The sequence below is a fragment of the Ascochyta rabiei genome, chromosome 13, assembly GCF_004011695.2.
Source record: "Ascochyta rabiei chromosome 13, complete sequence".
NCBI lineage: Eukaryota > Fungi > Ascomycota > Dothideomycetes > Pleosporales > Didymellaceae > Ascochyta > Ascochyta rabiei.
Window position 1 is genome coordinate 111237 of NC_082417.1, and position 14084 is coordinate 125320.

A 14084-nucleotide genomic window follows, 5' to 3' on the forward strand; every position below is an offset into this window, starting at 1 on the left:
CGCTGCGACAGTGCGACTGCTGTGCTTTGCTGTGCAGTGCAGTGCAACACGGCTGGCTAGCTAGTAACACGCCGAGCGGCCTAGCTCCAACACGAGGTCGACCACACAGCCTGACCCATGATTGGCATGACGCTATTGTCCTATACTCGCGCTTGTCAATAACACAGCCTTGCCTATAATTAGCATAATAACTGTTGTTGACCTGCTACACTCGCGCTTGTCAACAACACAACCTGACCTGTCAACAACACAACCTGACTTGTCAACAACACAACCTCACTTATTGACAACACAACCTTACTTGTTAACAACACAACCTGACTTGTCAACAACACAACCTCACTTATTGACAACACAACCTCACTTGTTAACAACACAACCTCACCTGTCAACAACACAACCTGACTTGTTAACAACACAACCTCACTTATTAACAACACAAGCTCACTTATTGACAACACAACCTCACTTGTTAACAACACAACCTCACTTGTGATTGGCATGACTGTTAAATTGCTATCATCCCACACACGCGCTTGTCGACACATCCTCACTTGTAATTGGCATGACTGTTAAATTGCCATCATCCTACACACGCGCTTGTCGACACAACCTCACTCGTAATTGGCATGACTGTTAAATTGCCATCATCCTACACACGCGCTTGTCAACACAACCTCACCCATGATAAGCGCCAGTGAACAGATGGATCGTATGGATTCGTGCTACATGCCGACTTCATTATGTACATTCACAGACTGCCCACCGCAGCCTTGGATTACGATTAACGACGATTTATAACACACGTCTACAGCTTCATTTCATGCGCCGCTCGGCAACCCTGGCGAGGAGCGCAGAGTCGTCGAGTCGGTCCTGGGTAGGCTTGCTTCTGGTGAGCGGGGAGCGGCCGAGGGTTGGGTTGGTCGCTCGTGGGACTGGGTGCCGGTCGAGGGTGCGATCGCCATGGGCCGCACTAGTTCTTTCGGAGGCCAAAGTAGAGACCGAGGGCCAGCGCGATGATGGCAATGATCAGGACCACGACCAACAGCGTCCACCACTTGAGCTTCCTGGCGCGTCGGGCAGACTTGATGCCCTGGTCCAGCTGTGTGTTTGCGTGCTTTGCGTCTTCGTTGACCTGGATCGTCTGGTTCTCGACCTGGACCGTCTGCTCCTCCTGGTAGACGACCTGCTCGTTGAGCTGCTGGAACAGAGTGGCCAGCTCGACCATGGTCTTCTCGATGCGCTGGATGTCGTTGTGCCGAGCACGCACGGCGCCCAGCACGCTCGACGCTTGCCCACTGCGGTTGCTCTTGAGCTGGCATTCCATTAGCAGCATGTCCATGCCTGGTCACGACGCGTACTCACAGCCTGGGTGAAGATGCCCTCGTCGCCCCAGTCGGCGTTGGCAGCCTCCTGGACCTCTGCGTCGGTCGCGTCCGGGTTGATGACGCGGTACTGGCGGGCAATGGCCTCGCGGTATCGCTTCGAGTAGTCGGCCTCCTCGCGCTGGAAGTCCTCGAGCTGGCTCTTGAAGGTCCTCTTCAGCGACTCGACCTGGGTCCTCTTGAACGAGTTGGTCGAGTCGCGTGCGGCATCGCGCTCGAGGAACTTGATCTCGTCCTTGATCTGCGTGTTCCGGATCTGGGTCTGCGAGACGATGCTCTCCAGCTCGGCCGAGGAGCGGTTGTCGGGCGACGACAGCATGCGCTGGTGGATGCTCGAGATGGCGCCAATGTCTTGCGTGAGCTGCGCGATGCGGCTCTTGGTGCCGTCGATGCGCTGGAGGAAGTCGGGCTGGCTGATGGGCTGTGAGCCGGGCTGCTCGAGTCCGTAGGGCTGCGCCGTGTTTCCGCGGGGCGGCTGGGCGGCTGCGAATGTGTGTTGCGCCGTGTTGCCATGGGGCAGCGGGGCGTCGGTGTGGGGGACCGTCGCCGTGGGCCCAGAGGCCGAGTACTGCGAGGGCTGCGAGTAGTTGGAGTCGGCCTGCGTGAGCTGCGCCGGGCGCCCGGGCTGCTCGTCGTACTGCGGTGCTGCGTTAGTGACCGTCGCGAGTGCGCGCAGTTGCGTTGCGGTGCATGCTTACGCCGCCGCCGTAGGGGTTGGACGAGCCGTAGCCGGTGGAGCCGTAGGGGTTGCTGGTGCCGCCGTAGCCCGCCTCCGCCTGGCCGTACGGGTTGCCGCCGTACTGCTGGTAGTTGTTGCCGGACATGTTGGCTGCGCGTGCTGGGTGCGGATGCGGATGCGGATGCGGATGCGGATGCGACGGAAGAATGCACAGTCACGTCGCCGTGGAACAGAGGCCGGCGAGAGGGTCAGACCGGTGCGATTGCGCGGAGCGATGTGAATTGATGTTGCGGCGGTCGTGAGAGCTGGGCGCCACGGCTCGTTGTTGAGATGAGCGGACCTGGGCCAGGCGGCGGTAATCTTAAAAGCTGATGAGATGCGCGTCCGGCCGCCCAGGATTCACAGCCTCCTCCCAAGACGTCACGCGCTAGTCTCGTCCGGGCCGCATCACCGCAGACCACGAACACCATGGATTCTCACGATCCTCCTGCACTGCTGCACGAGCACCACATCTGCTGATGCCTATTCTATCAGCGCAACAACAAAGCATATCCAACCATCCCACCCTTCCCACAACTACAGCTTGACCACCAAACCCACAGACACCACGCACGCGCTTCCCCGCAGCAGTTCAAAGCAGTCAGCCTTGTCCCCACCATGACCGGTCTCTACCACGTCCCAACGCGCACCTGTGCTGCGGGCCGTACCCTCTGTGTCTGCCTCGAGTGAACGCGCGTTGGCTGCTCAACTCTGTTCTGCAGTTTGTCTACTCGCCTAGTCGTTGTTTACGTTGTGAGAAGAACGCCGGACGTACACGAGGCAGATTCGACATCAACGTCCACTTTGACATTGACATGAACAGTAACTGATATGAACAGTAACTTGACATGAACAGTAACTTGACATGAACAGTAACTTGAGATGAACAGTAACTTGACATTGACATCAACATTGACATCAACATCGACATCAACATCGACATCAACATCGACATCAACATCGACATCAACATCAACATCAACATCAACATCAACATCAACATCAACATCAAGTCTACTAAGACGCCATCCACAGCAACTTCAAAGCGCAAAATAAAAACAGCATATCCCGACTTACCATGGGATTTTCCACCGCCAATTCTACATGCCGTGGCTTTCATCCCATCTCGTAATGTGCTCCTGAATGCCGCATGGATGATATCTGGTATGCGTATGCAGCGAAAATCTCACCTTGACATACTCACGCCTCTCGCCTCTCCGGTGGAAAAAGCCTCCTCTTCATCACACCTCCCTGCAAACCACTTCCCCCTGCCCTTCCACTCCCAGCAGCACCACCACAACCACCCCGCGCGTACCGCCTCGACGCATCCACCGCCGGCCGGCCCGTAACGCCATTAAACAGCGGACGGGAAAAATCCGGCTTCTTCATCTTCTTCTCCAACTTCAAGTCCTGTCCCAGCCCCAGTCCCAGTCCACGCGCTCGCTCCTCGGCAACCCGCTTCTCCTTCTCCGCCGCATCCCGCACAGCGTCTAGATCCCGCTGCACCGCGGACCCGACGATGCCGGAGCCGAGCGCGAGAGTGAGGGCTGGGAGAGAGTGGGCGTTGCGCGTGTACACCTCCTCAGCACCACCACCCACCAGCGCGCCCGAGACACCGTCGTTGTTCTCCGCCACGACGGGATTCAGCCCCAGCCCAGCCTCCTGCACCCGCAGCCCCAATGGGAGGCCCGCTTTCGGCCGGACGTAGACGAACGGCTCGGTCCCCAAGTGGGCGGCGCGCGCTTTGTAGAGGGTTTTTGAGACGTCGAAGCGCTCTTCCCATGCTAGCAGCGTCAGGTCGCGGAAGGTGTGGCGGAATATGTGCCAGGCGGTGGTGAAGGGGCTGTTCATTGGCGCGAGGAGGGTTTTGTAGGGAGATGTGGAGGAGGGGATGGCGGGAGAGAGGAGGGAGAGCAGGTGTGATGCGCGTGGGTGGGTGGGGGTGGTGGGCTGTTGTGGGGACGAGAGGAGAGTGTGCGGCGTCTCTTCATCGTTGTCTATGCTGGTGCTGTCTGTATCTGGCTCTTCCGCACGGCAGTCGAGGAACGTCGTGGTGTAGTCCATCAGTGCTTGGATGCATCCTGCTTCGCCTGCGCCTGCGACTCCGGTGCCGGGTGGGAAGTACTCGACGAAAGTGCAGTACACGTGCGGTTTGGTGTGGCTCTCGAGAATGCTGAGTCTGTATCTCGAGATCTCGCCGGCGCGGAGGTCGCACCGCGTGAGGATGATCTTGTACTCGAAGCCCGTGATGTCGAGGTAGTAGTGATACAGATCTTTGAGCGAAGGTTTCTTAGCTTCAAGTCCAGCAGGGGCGGCGATCTGCAACGATGCGGAGCCGAGGGCCTGCGATGTCGCCGAGGAGGGAGAGGAGAGCTTCTCCGTGAGAGACGCAGCTGCGTGAGGACCGGCTCTGTTACTCTTCGCATCCTCGACCTTGCTCGCTGCAGCCTCCTCAGCTCGCGTCGCCTTGCCCGCTTCGCGCTCCTCCCTCCTCCGCTTCAGATCGTCCGCGGCAGACACAAACGGCACGTTGACCACATCCGCGAAGAAGAAGCTCGTCGAGGGCTTGGGCTTGCGGGCGGCGGTGCGAGACTTGGACGTACCTGTACTCGTAGCCTTGTTCGCCTCGCGACAGCCATCGTTGAACTTCATGGTATCGTTCAGCGTGCCGAGCCGCTTCATCTGCTTCCTCCTCTTCCTCTCCTGCCACAAGTACTCCCACGTGTACTTGGTCTCGGCGAGCTTCCTCTTCCTCTGCAGGCTGTCCTCGAGCCAGTCGTAGCTGACGACCAAGGCGCCCACTTGGACTGCGGCCTGCACTGGGTCTGTCGCGTTCTTCCACGCGTCTGGGCCCGTGACCAGATGCGTGACACCTTTGCGTACGCTGGGAGAGTAGCGACCGTCGTTGGCTTCGATCCACTTCTTGAGTTGGGGAGCATCGGCGCCGAGGGTGCCAGTCACGGCTATCACCAAGTTCTTGAGGATGCCCATGGCGTGTGGTGCTTCAGTTGCCCCTGATGGTGTTTCTCTTGGAGATTGTCAAATTGGAAGTGTCGAGAAAGATATCGCTGTCCAAGAAGAGTAGTGTAAGAGTAACGCAGTGGTAGGACCTGCGGAACTATAGGGTGGCCAGTTTGTAGGATGAGGCAAAGTTCGCAGGCGCCGCCGTACTTTACTTTTTGGTAGCAAGTCGCTGTCAAGGTGAGATAGCCCTCGTTTAACGGTGCAAACCCAGTGACGGGTGAGAGAGCGGGCAGCCACCGCTCCGTTCGACTTCAACGAGATCGCCGCGCTCTAATCAGTCAGCAGGCCGAAGTGTACAGGGTGGACAGAAGCCTAGCGACCCAGTGGGTTCCAGGTGACAGATAGGCACATCGAAAAGTGTGGTGATCGCTTCTGCGTCAGTCTGTACTGCACACAGGCCTGTATTTCGAGTCTATCCTACCCTAGCTCTTGGCTGCCTTGATGAAAGCGCGGATCTTGTCCAGGCTCTGTTGACCATCCTCCCCTTCCACGCCGCTGCTGACGTCTACGGCCTTGACACGGTCTCGGTACTCGTCTAGCCCGCCCAGCATCTTCTGCACGTTATCGGCGTTCAGGCCTCCTGCGAAAATGACCTTCAATCCCTCGTCCTTTGCGAGAACCCCCTTGACGTCTGACAGATCAAGCTGTTTTCCCGACCCACCTGACCCGGCATCAAGGAGAGGCAATGCGTGGTGACCGCGAGATCCGATACCGTGGTCGTGGGGGTTGAATGCTTTGATGACTGGAACTGGGATAAGCTTTGCCCACTCGACAGGTTCCTGACCGTGAAGCTGCACGATGTCGAGGTTGAGCAGTCGCTGTTGCTCAAGCACATACTCCAAAGACTGGTTGCGGAACACACCCACGAGTAGAGCTCGGTCGTTGACAGATACGAGACGTTGTGCGGCATGGTCGAAGTAATCAGTGGCAGACTTGGCTTCGGCCAACAACCCAGACTTCAGTACCTGCGGCTTTCTGGTTTTGTGTACTGCTTCCGAGATGGCCAAGGCTGTCTCTGCAGATACTGTGCGCTTGGTTCCAATCGCCAGGATCATACCAATGAGGTCGGCTCCGGCTTCGACAGCTGCCTTTGCAGCCTCAGCGCTCCGCGTCCCGCAGATCTTGACCATTGGCGTCGAGGAAGTTCGCAAAGGCTTCACTGTCGTGCCACCAAGAAGCTCCACAATGAAGTCCGCGGTATTGGATGCACGCATGAGCGCCTCGCCGACCAAAACTGCGCCGACGCCGTTTTCTACATAAGGCTCCACATCCTTGGGGCCTGCAATGCCACTGAGTGCGCAGACGATGATGTCCTTCGTGACCATGCTCATAAGCCGGCTGGTGGTGTCCATGTCAACCTCGAAGTTCACAAGATTGCGGTTGTTGACACCGATGACCTTTGACCCAAGCTTGACGGCGATCTCCATCTCCTCGACGTTGTTGACTTCGACCAGAGGCTCCATGCCGAGTGACTGCGAGTACTTGTAGAGCCTCTCCAGAAGCTCCTGGTCCAGCATCTTTACAATCAGGAGCACAGTATCGGCACCTGCCAGGCGTGCTTCCAAGATCTGGTACTCGTCGAAGATAAACTCCTTTCGGAGCACCGCCGGCCGGTTGGGCATGCCCTCGAGGCTTTGGCGGACAGCTTTGAGATCATCTATGCTACCCTTGAACCACTCAGGCTCTGTCAAAACAGAAATGGTACTAGCGCCTGCTTTCGCGTAGGTCCTAGCCTGAGCGGGTGCACAAGTGGACAGGGAAATTATGCCTTTCGAGGGCGATGCACGCTTGATCTCGGCCATGAGCGACAACCGGTAAGGCGACTGTCGTAGGCGATCAGGGAAGTTGATCTGTGGTGGCGCAAGGTTCAGATCATACGAAGCTTGGAGATCGCTGGGCCTCTGAGAGGGAATCTTCTTCTGCTCATCAACAGCAGCCTTGCGGTGCGCGTAAATCTTCTCCAAGATGGATGTTTGCTTGTCCTTCTTAGCGCCATTGGTAGCAGCATGTGCGTCAGCACCAACTGCTTTGGCATGTGCCTCCTTTTGCAGCCTCTCGTTTTCTGCCCAGGTCCCGCCCTGCATCTTGAGGAAGTTCCTGAACATGATACGTCCGTCCTCGGTCAGGATGCTTTCAGGGTGAAACTGCACGCCCTCCATCACATATTCCTTGTGTCGCACTCCCATCACGACCTCCTTCACATCGGCGTCGGGGTTGGCGGGGATTGTGGAGGTGATTTCAAGGCAGTCTGGCAGAGTCTTATGGGTACCTGCGAGCGAGTGATATCTCGTGACTGGAACCTTCTGCGTAACGCCGGCGAAGACACCCTTGCCATCGTGAGTAAGAGGTGAGGTCTTCCCGTGCAAGACCTGACCAGTCACATCCACTGTACCGCCGTAGGAGTAGTAGATGCATTGTTCGCCCATGCACACGCCAAAGATGGGAATCTTTCCGCCGAAGTGCTGAACCGCGGCGTTGCTTATGCCGGCATCCTTGGAAGGGTGCCCTGGCCCAGGGCTGACCACCAATTGAGTGGGCTTCTTCGCGATCAGGTCATCAAGGGTGATTTCGTCGTTGCGGTACACGGTGACTGTGGCGCCTTCGAAGACGAGGTATTGGTACACGTTCCAGGTGAACGAGTCGTAGTTGTCAATCAAAATGACATTGGAGGCGGTCGGTATCGGCGGGGAGGGGTTTGGATGGCGGGGTGAGTGATCGATCAACTCGAGGGCAGGCATGTTGGAGGTGTAGCTAGATGGATAGTTTCTTGTATCGGTGACTTGGAGTGTGACGTGTCGTTGTCCTCGTGGGTAGTAGTTGTTTTGTGCTTCTTGACTGGGCGCTGCGGGCGAGATCCAAGCAAGTGTGCAGGCGAGGGATGACTCTTCAAGGAGGGCGAAAGAGGTCAATGCAAGGCGCAGAGCTCCAGCATATGCTTGCGACTCCAATTGCACAAGGAGCGAGAGGTGCTAGGGGTGCAAAGCGGTGGCAGGGTGAAGTGAGTCGGTCAATTTATTGAGCCCTCACTGCGGAGGGCCCGCCGGAAGTGCATCTCTGATTATGCACGACGTAGGGCTGCTGTGGCGCTGTGGCACTGTGGCGCTGTGGCGCTGTGGCTGCTCCGCCAAACTCACATCAAAGCGCGAAGCTCTGCGCGACATTCACTCGTCCAAACATTTCGGCTCCGCCCCGCCCTCGCACTCCACCCGCCTTGATGGCCTTTGGCTAGCTGTCTCCCACTCAGCGCACCGTAGCGCTACCATGGCTCCCATTCCATCATCCGAATTCGACCTGTCCAAGTGCTTCAAGGGCGAGCAGCAGCTTGTGTAGGTTTACCGTGACCGCGCGCGTATCGGAAACAACTACTCACAGCCACAGGACCTGGGACATTGCATACCGCGCACTATGTGAACCCGAAACCGCATCGAGGAGCGAGGCACTGCGTGACTTCCTCACCGCGCCAGAGAACGCCGAGATCCTCAGCCGGCCCTGGAAACCCTTCGCAGACCCGTCAGCACAGGAGAAGAGCAAGTTTGAATCCAAGACTGCCCCCATCAGTGTAACCCCCACCCAGAATGGCCACTTCAACCTGGACGAGATCAAGGAGGACAGCCTGTGGCTGTCAAAGGAGGCGCAAATCGCAGAGTATGCAGCGCTGCAGCTGGTCGCCCAAGAATGGCAGAGCCGGTCAATGGTCCAGCTGCTGAGTGGACTGACCGAAGAAGAGGCGCTGAGTGTGCAAGACGCTGCTGGCCTTGCCAACTTCGGCGCATCGACCTTCGTCCCCAACTCGTCCATCCTCTCAACACCACTCGCCTCGAAATCCACACAGTTCGATACCCAAGACCAGCGTCGACTGCGCATCATCGACATCTACTACTCTACATGCGCCTCCATCATTCGAATCAGTCAGCTCCTCATCTCGTGGGGTGCTGCACCGTACCTGCGCAGCCAGACCATTTACGGCAACGACTACCATACAGTTGGCGCTGGCTGGATCGAAGAGCTTGGCCAGAAGATCGCAACAGCGCAGAGTACTGGCCCCGCAACAGCGCTGGATCTGTGCCTTCAGGCTGTCAAGAAGAGGTGTGACGCTCTCGATGGCGGTTACACGTGGGACGTGCCCGAATCCATTGTTGAGCCTGCGTCGGAAAAGTGGGCGGTGGCGCAGACGGTTGAGCTTCTGCATCTGCTGCATCTGGCGCATGTGCACGCTGATGTAGTAGCCAAGGGCTTCGTGCCCGCTGCGACCATCGAGGAATGGCTCACTACGTTCATGGCACATGGATTCTTCCGAGAGTTCCCAGTCACCACTGCTCGACAAGAATCGCTTGTTCCTGTCATTCAGTTGTTGACCTCGCTTGTGTCTTTGGCAATCTTGAAGGTGGATTCCATCGTCAACGACCTCGAGACTGGAGACTGCACCAACTGGGAAACATCGGCCTACATCCTCAACACTGGTGTTATCGAGACCATCACCAACATCTTCGGTGAAGCTCGAGCATTGGGACCGAGCCCTGCAACGCCGCCCATGTTTGCCTGGGCGATCTTGACTTGGAGGATTACCAACCGTGCAAGCCACGAAGAACAGGTGCGCGAAGGTTTGCTTGAGTCACCCAATGCATCGCGGAGGCCTCAGTCTGAACCGTCTTCAATTGAGGAGACAGCCATGGTCATCAGCCGCCTCGAAGGTTCCGAGCTCTTCGATGGAAAACTACCGTACCAGGATCTTGCCGAGGCCAGTTCAGCTGCTGGCGTTATGGTGATCCTAGACCAACTCGTTGAGACAGGTTTGTCTGCATTCGGAACATCTGTCGATCAAATATCGCGCGACAGACTACGACTATCACTCTTGCAACTCCTTCGTGCTGCACTTGGGAGTGAGATCGTGGTCTACAGCCCAGATCTAATTGTCACAGCATACTCGATCCTCGGAGGCGATAGATCATTCCGCGCATGGGCGGGCAAGGGAACCGTCCACCACGCTGATCCGGTAGTGTCCTTCTTCTTGGAGGATGAAGATGTTCTCAGGCCGTTGCTTCTCAACGAAGCGCGCCTTCGCTACCCTTATGAGTCGACGCCTTTCCTCAAGTTCTTCAGTGTCCTCACCCGCGGTGACAAGACCGTCCAGAATGGCCTCCCGACGTTCATCGAAAGGCTGGCAGAGACCAACCAGCTGATGCAGCGACTCCCTATGGGGTTCGCAGGATATGCTTTGACTCGTGAAGAGGAGAACGCGAACTGGGTCGAACTCACAGCAGACCTTCCTTTATTCTCTTCTGGATCCATCTCGAGCTTCCAAGGCCAACGCCGCTTGTTGACCTCCTCTAGCACGCCACGTGGCGAAGGTCTCATGATGATACCTGCAGGCACTGAGGGTATCATTGTTGATGACAGCGACCAGCCATACGTAGCGGTCTGGCATTATCAACACTCCACTCTGACATACCTCGTTCAGCTGCTCTCATCGTACCCCAGTGGAAGCGGCAGGGTTGAGTATACTACTCAAGAGCCAGCCTCGAAAGAGAACGCGGTAGAAATAGTCGGCCTTTTCGCGGATCTGCTGCACTCATCACTCCAGTCGTCTGACGGTATCTGCTCGGTTGAACTGCTAGAAGCATTGAGCATCAGCACAGATGGTAGCCACGACACCGTCAGTATCGTGCTTGCGATCTTCGAGGAAGAGCTACTCCGGTTGTGCCAAGAGCCAGGCAACGAAGTCTCGCTGGAGCTGCTCGTCAATTGCACCCACTTCCTGGAAGCGCTGGTGCTTGTCGCACCAAACAGGGTCTGGCCGTTCCTAGCGCGTAGCCGACTGCTTGAGGGAGACGGCAACGGCGGTAGCCTTGCAGCCATCCTGATCGGTACAGAGATGGTCCTCGGCCGATACGACTTCCTCATTGGCTGTATACGACTCTATGACAGACTGGTAACGGATGCAGTTGACCGTTCTGTCGCCCGTAAGAGCCCTAGCAAAGCACTCAGCCGATTCAATGTTTCCAACGTTGCAGAAAGTGGTACTTCTGACAAGATCATGAGTACGACCCTCTTCACATATGGCCGCACGCTCGCAAGTATATACGAGAGCTCATTGAGCTGGAAGTACACGCGCCCGGATCACCGCCCAGAGATCAATATCGCAATTTGCGACGTTTTTACCAGAATCTTGAAGTTGGCTCACGGTGTAGATGATGCACCGCAGCTCTCGACCAAACTCACAAAGCTCGTTGCACCTATCGCGGAGTACATTACCAAACTGTATCTGACTAAATCCGAAAGCAACCTGCCGACAAACCCCATCTTGGCGTCACTAGTCATTGGTGCTGGTTCTGATGGCTCGACTTTGCTCACAAGTTCGGCTGCCCTCTGGAGGCAACAGACCCAGGCCACCTTGCTTTTCGCCAGCGTCTTGGTGCGAGTAGCCTTGTTGCTCAACAGACCATGGACACACCTTGAGCAACAACTGTTCAAGGCCACACCACTGCTTGCACGCCTGTACGCAACTAGCGACAGATGGAAGTCTCCCGTAGTGCAGCTCTTGGAAACTCTCGTCAGGGGCGCTGTTCGCGTTACTGAGTCACAAGAGCCCAACAGCTCAGTTGGTCAGCAAGAGCCGCCTTCTCTGCTTGGCTACCTAGGATCTCGCACTGCGAAGAACTTCTTGAGCATACTTTCTCAACTTGACGAACCACTGAGGATAGTCGATATCCAGACAGACGTGTGGAACTTGCTATCTGCTGTAGTTACTTGCAAACAGCAGTGGTTTTCGCTATACCTACTCACTGGCAACACACCGAAGGAGACACTACGATCGAAGACCGATTCTGCGTCTGCCTCGGGACACAAATCACTTCTCACAGGAGCCATAGAGTCCATCTCTAACATGAGCCTGCCGACTTCAAACACTGCCAACCTTTCATGGCCTCTATACACAGCAATGCTTGGTTTCATCACATCCGCTCAAAACAACTGGTCATGGGCAATGGGCGATTTGCGCAAGCAAAAAGGCCTCACTCAGAAGTTGCTTTCGTTCCTAACCTGGATGACAAGGCAACCCAAAAATCTCAGGTCGAATGCAGATATTCTGCAACGCTCGTACCAGAATCAATTCGCGTCCTTGGCGTGCGAGGTCCTTGCCATGTACCTTCACAGTTCGAGACAATACGGCGATATCAGTCCACTCAAGGATGTCGTCCCTGCGCTGGCATACCTCGAAGACAATGCTCTAGAGCTTCCATCTTATAATGTTTCGCTCCACAGTAACCTCAGGCAGAACCTTGAACGACAATTTCCTGGCGTCACACTGGCCAATCTCAAGCGGACAGCGTTGTATCCAGAGTCATTCGGTCGGAGCTTCTTCTATGACGTCGAGCTTGCCGAGCAGCTTCTGGACTTCGACAGCAGGTGGGTAGGGCCTCGAGAAGGTACCGGCTTCGTCAACGAAGTCGAAAAGGCAAATTACAATTTGGGTCTGGTCGAGTCTCAGGTTCAGCTGCTGCAAAGCTGGAAGCTGCTCGCGCTCGAGCTGAGCCATGTTGTAGGCAAGGACGAGCGTTTGGTGCAGATCCTCATTGGAGTCGTCAGGAGGTCGATGAAGGCCAATGCAGAGTCTAACCTGCCTGAGGCATTATTTGGCCAGCTCATGGTCCTCCGTGCCGACTTAGCATTCGCCCTACTCAAGAAGCTGGTGGAGGCCAAGGTGCACACACCAGAATCACGACAACTTCTTGCCCCTGTGTGGAACGCTGTCCGAGCTTCCACGCAGGACTTCGACACTGTCTTCTCCGGCGATGCGGTCCACTACTACCGCTCACTGTTGCGAATTCTCTATCTTGCTCTGCAGCCCCACCTCGTCGAAGCAACAGAACAGAACGAAGAGGCCGACTTCCGCTCCAGCTTCCGCGGGACCATGCCAGCCAGCCACAAGACGTACGAAACCTCCAGCTCCACCCTCCTTCTCGAGATCCTCTCCGATACGATTGCCAAGGGCTTCCGCAGTCTAGCCAACCAGCTGCACGCCGACCCATCATCTGTGGCACCCTCCGACTTCGCCCTTCTCACAGCCATCCTGCAGCGCATAATTGCCATCCCCGAGATGTCCAAATGGCAAACGCAAGCCGCGCTCCTCTTCGCAAACAGCGGCACGATCCGCTATGCAACCTCATTATTCTCCTGGTCGGACCGCCTCACCATCTCCTCGACCGCCACCCCCGACCCAGTCTACGGCGAACTCTCCCTCCTCTTCTTGCTCTCTCTGTCCTCGATCCCCGCCCTCGCCGAAACGATGGCCGTCGACGGCGTCCTAAGCCAACTCAACACGGCAAACCTAACGTCCTACTTCCGGCGCCGGGGCGGAATGGGACCCTTCGACGCCCCCACGCGCCTCCACTCAATATGGACAAAAGGAATCCTCCCGCTCTGCCTCAACCTCCTGCTCAGCGTCGGCCCACCCCTCGCAGCCGAAATCTCCGCTTTCCTAAACCAGTTCCCAGAGCAGCTCGCCCGCGCCGCAACCGCCCTGAACCCCACCCCGTCCCACCGCACACGCAGCGTCCGCATCACGCTGTCGCTTGCCTCGGAAGCGCACTCGCTCGCGCTGCTTGCCGCGATCCTGCACAACGTCCGCAAGCAGGGCCCCAAGCTGGGGATCCAGGCCAGCGAGGTTGCGCTGCTGGACTGGGACGGCGACGCCGTCAAGGACGACGTCGAGAGCTGGCTGAGTCGCAAGAGTGCGCTGCGCGAGCGCGTCCTTGCCTGCGATGAGCGCGAGCTCGACATGCTGCGTCGGAAGAGGCACGACGGGAATCTGCTCGAAGAGTGCGTGCTGCTCGAGTTGGAGGAAACAGGCAAGTGCCTGGGCTTGGCTGGAAAGACCGAGTTAAAGTAGAGTTGTAGAAGAGTCTAGTGTGTACTATAGATTACAGTTCTATATATTAGTCTTAAGGGTCTATACTATA

At 56.8% G+C, this 14084-nt stretch overlaps 4 protein-coding genes across 4 annotated transcripts, besides 7 other annotated features; 1 reads left to right on the forward strand and 3 right to left on the reverse strand.

Moving 5' to 3' along the window:
- Nucleotides 1-46: part of a tandem repeat that runs on past the window's edge.
- Nucleotides 47-973: 927 nt separating this feature from the next.
- On the reverse strand, nucleotides 974-2209 carry EKO05_0007627 (uncharacterized protein; the record flags this gene model as incomplete). The annotated part of the gene is made up of 3 exons (XM_038940970.1): nucleotides 974-1315; nucleotides 1366-2022; nucleotides 2084-2209. The coding sequence occupies 3 exons, from the start codon at nucleotides 2207-2209 to the stop codon at nucleotides 974-976; spliced, it is 1125 nt and encodes a 374-aa protein (XP_038797230.1).
- A 19-nt stretch (nucleotides 2210-2228) lies between these two features.
- Nucleotides 2229-2262: a tandem repeat.
- Nucleotides 2263-2892: 630 nt separating this feature from the next.
- Nucleotides 2893-3005: a tandem repeat.
- A 1-nt stretch (nucleotide 3006) lies between these two features.
- Nucleotides 3007-3115: a tandem repeat.
- A 188-nt stretch (nucleotides 3116-3303) lies between these two features.
- On the reverse strand, nucleotides 3304-5094 carry EKO05_0007628 (uncharacterized protein; the record flags this gene model as incomplete). The annotated part of the gene is made up of 1 exon (XM_038946401.1): nucleotides 3304-5094. One exon carries the CDS (start codon nucleotides 5092-5094, stop codon nucleotides 3304-3306), a length of 1791 nt encoding a protein of 596 aa, XP_038797229.1.
- Nucleotides 3380-3408: a tandem repeat.
- A 455-nt stretch (nucleotides 5095-5549) lies between the features above and the next one.
- EKO05_0007629 (anthranilate synthase / indole-3-glycerol phosphate synthase) lies at nucleotides 5550-7865 on the reverse strand (the record flags this gene model as incomplete). Its single annotated transcript, XM_038946400.1, has 1 exon — nucleotides 5550-7865. The coding sequence occupies one exon, from the start codon at nucleotides 7863-7865 to the stop codon at nucleotides 5550-5552; it is 2316 nt and encodes a 771-aa protein (XP_038797228.1).
- Nucleotides 7866-8204: 339 nt separating this feature from the next.
- Nucleotides 8205-8244: a tandem repeat.
- A 144-nt stretch (nucleotides 8245-8388) lies between these two features.
- On the forward strand, nucleotides 8389-14014 carry EKO05_0007630 (uncharacterized protein; the record flags this gene model as incomplete). Its single annotated transcript, XM_038941052.1, has 2 exons — nucleotides 8389-8453; nucleotides 8506-14014. 2 exons carry the CDS (start codon nucleotides 8389-8391, stop codon nucleotides 14012-14014), a joined length of 5574 nt encoding a protein of 1857 aa, XP_038797227.1.
- Nucleotides 13627-13685: a tandem repeat.
- Nucleotides 14015-14084: the final 70 nt, after the last annotated feature.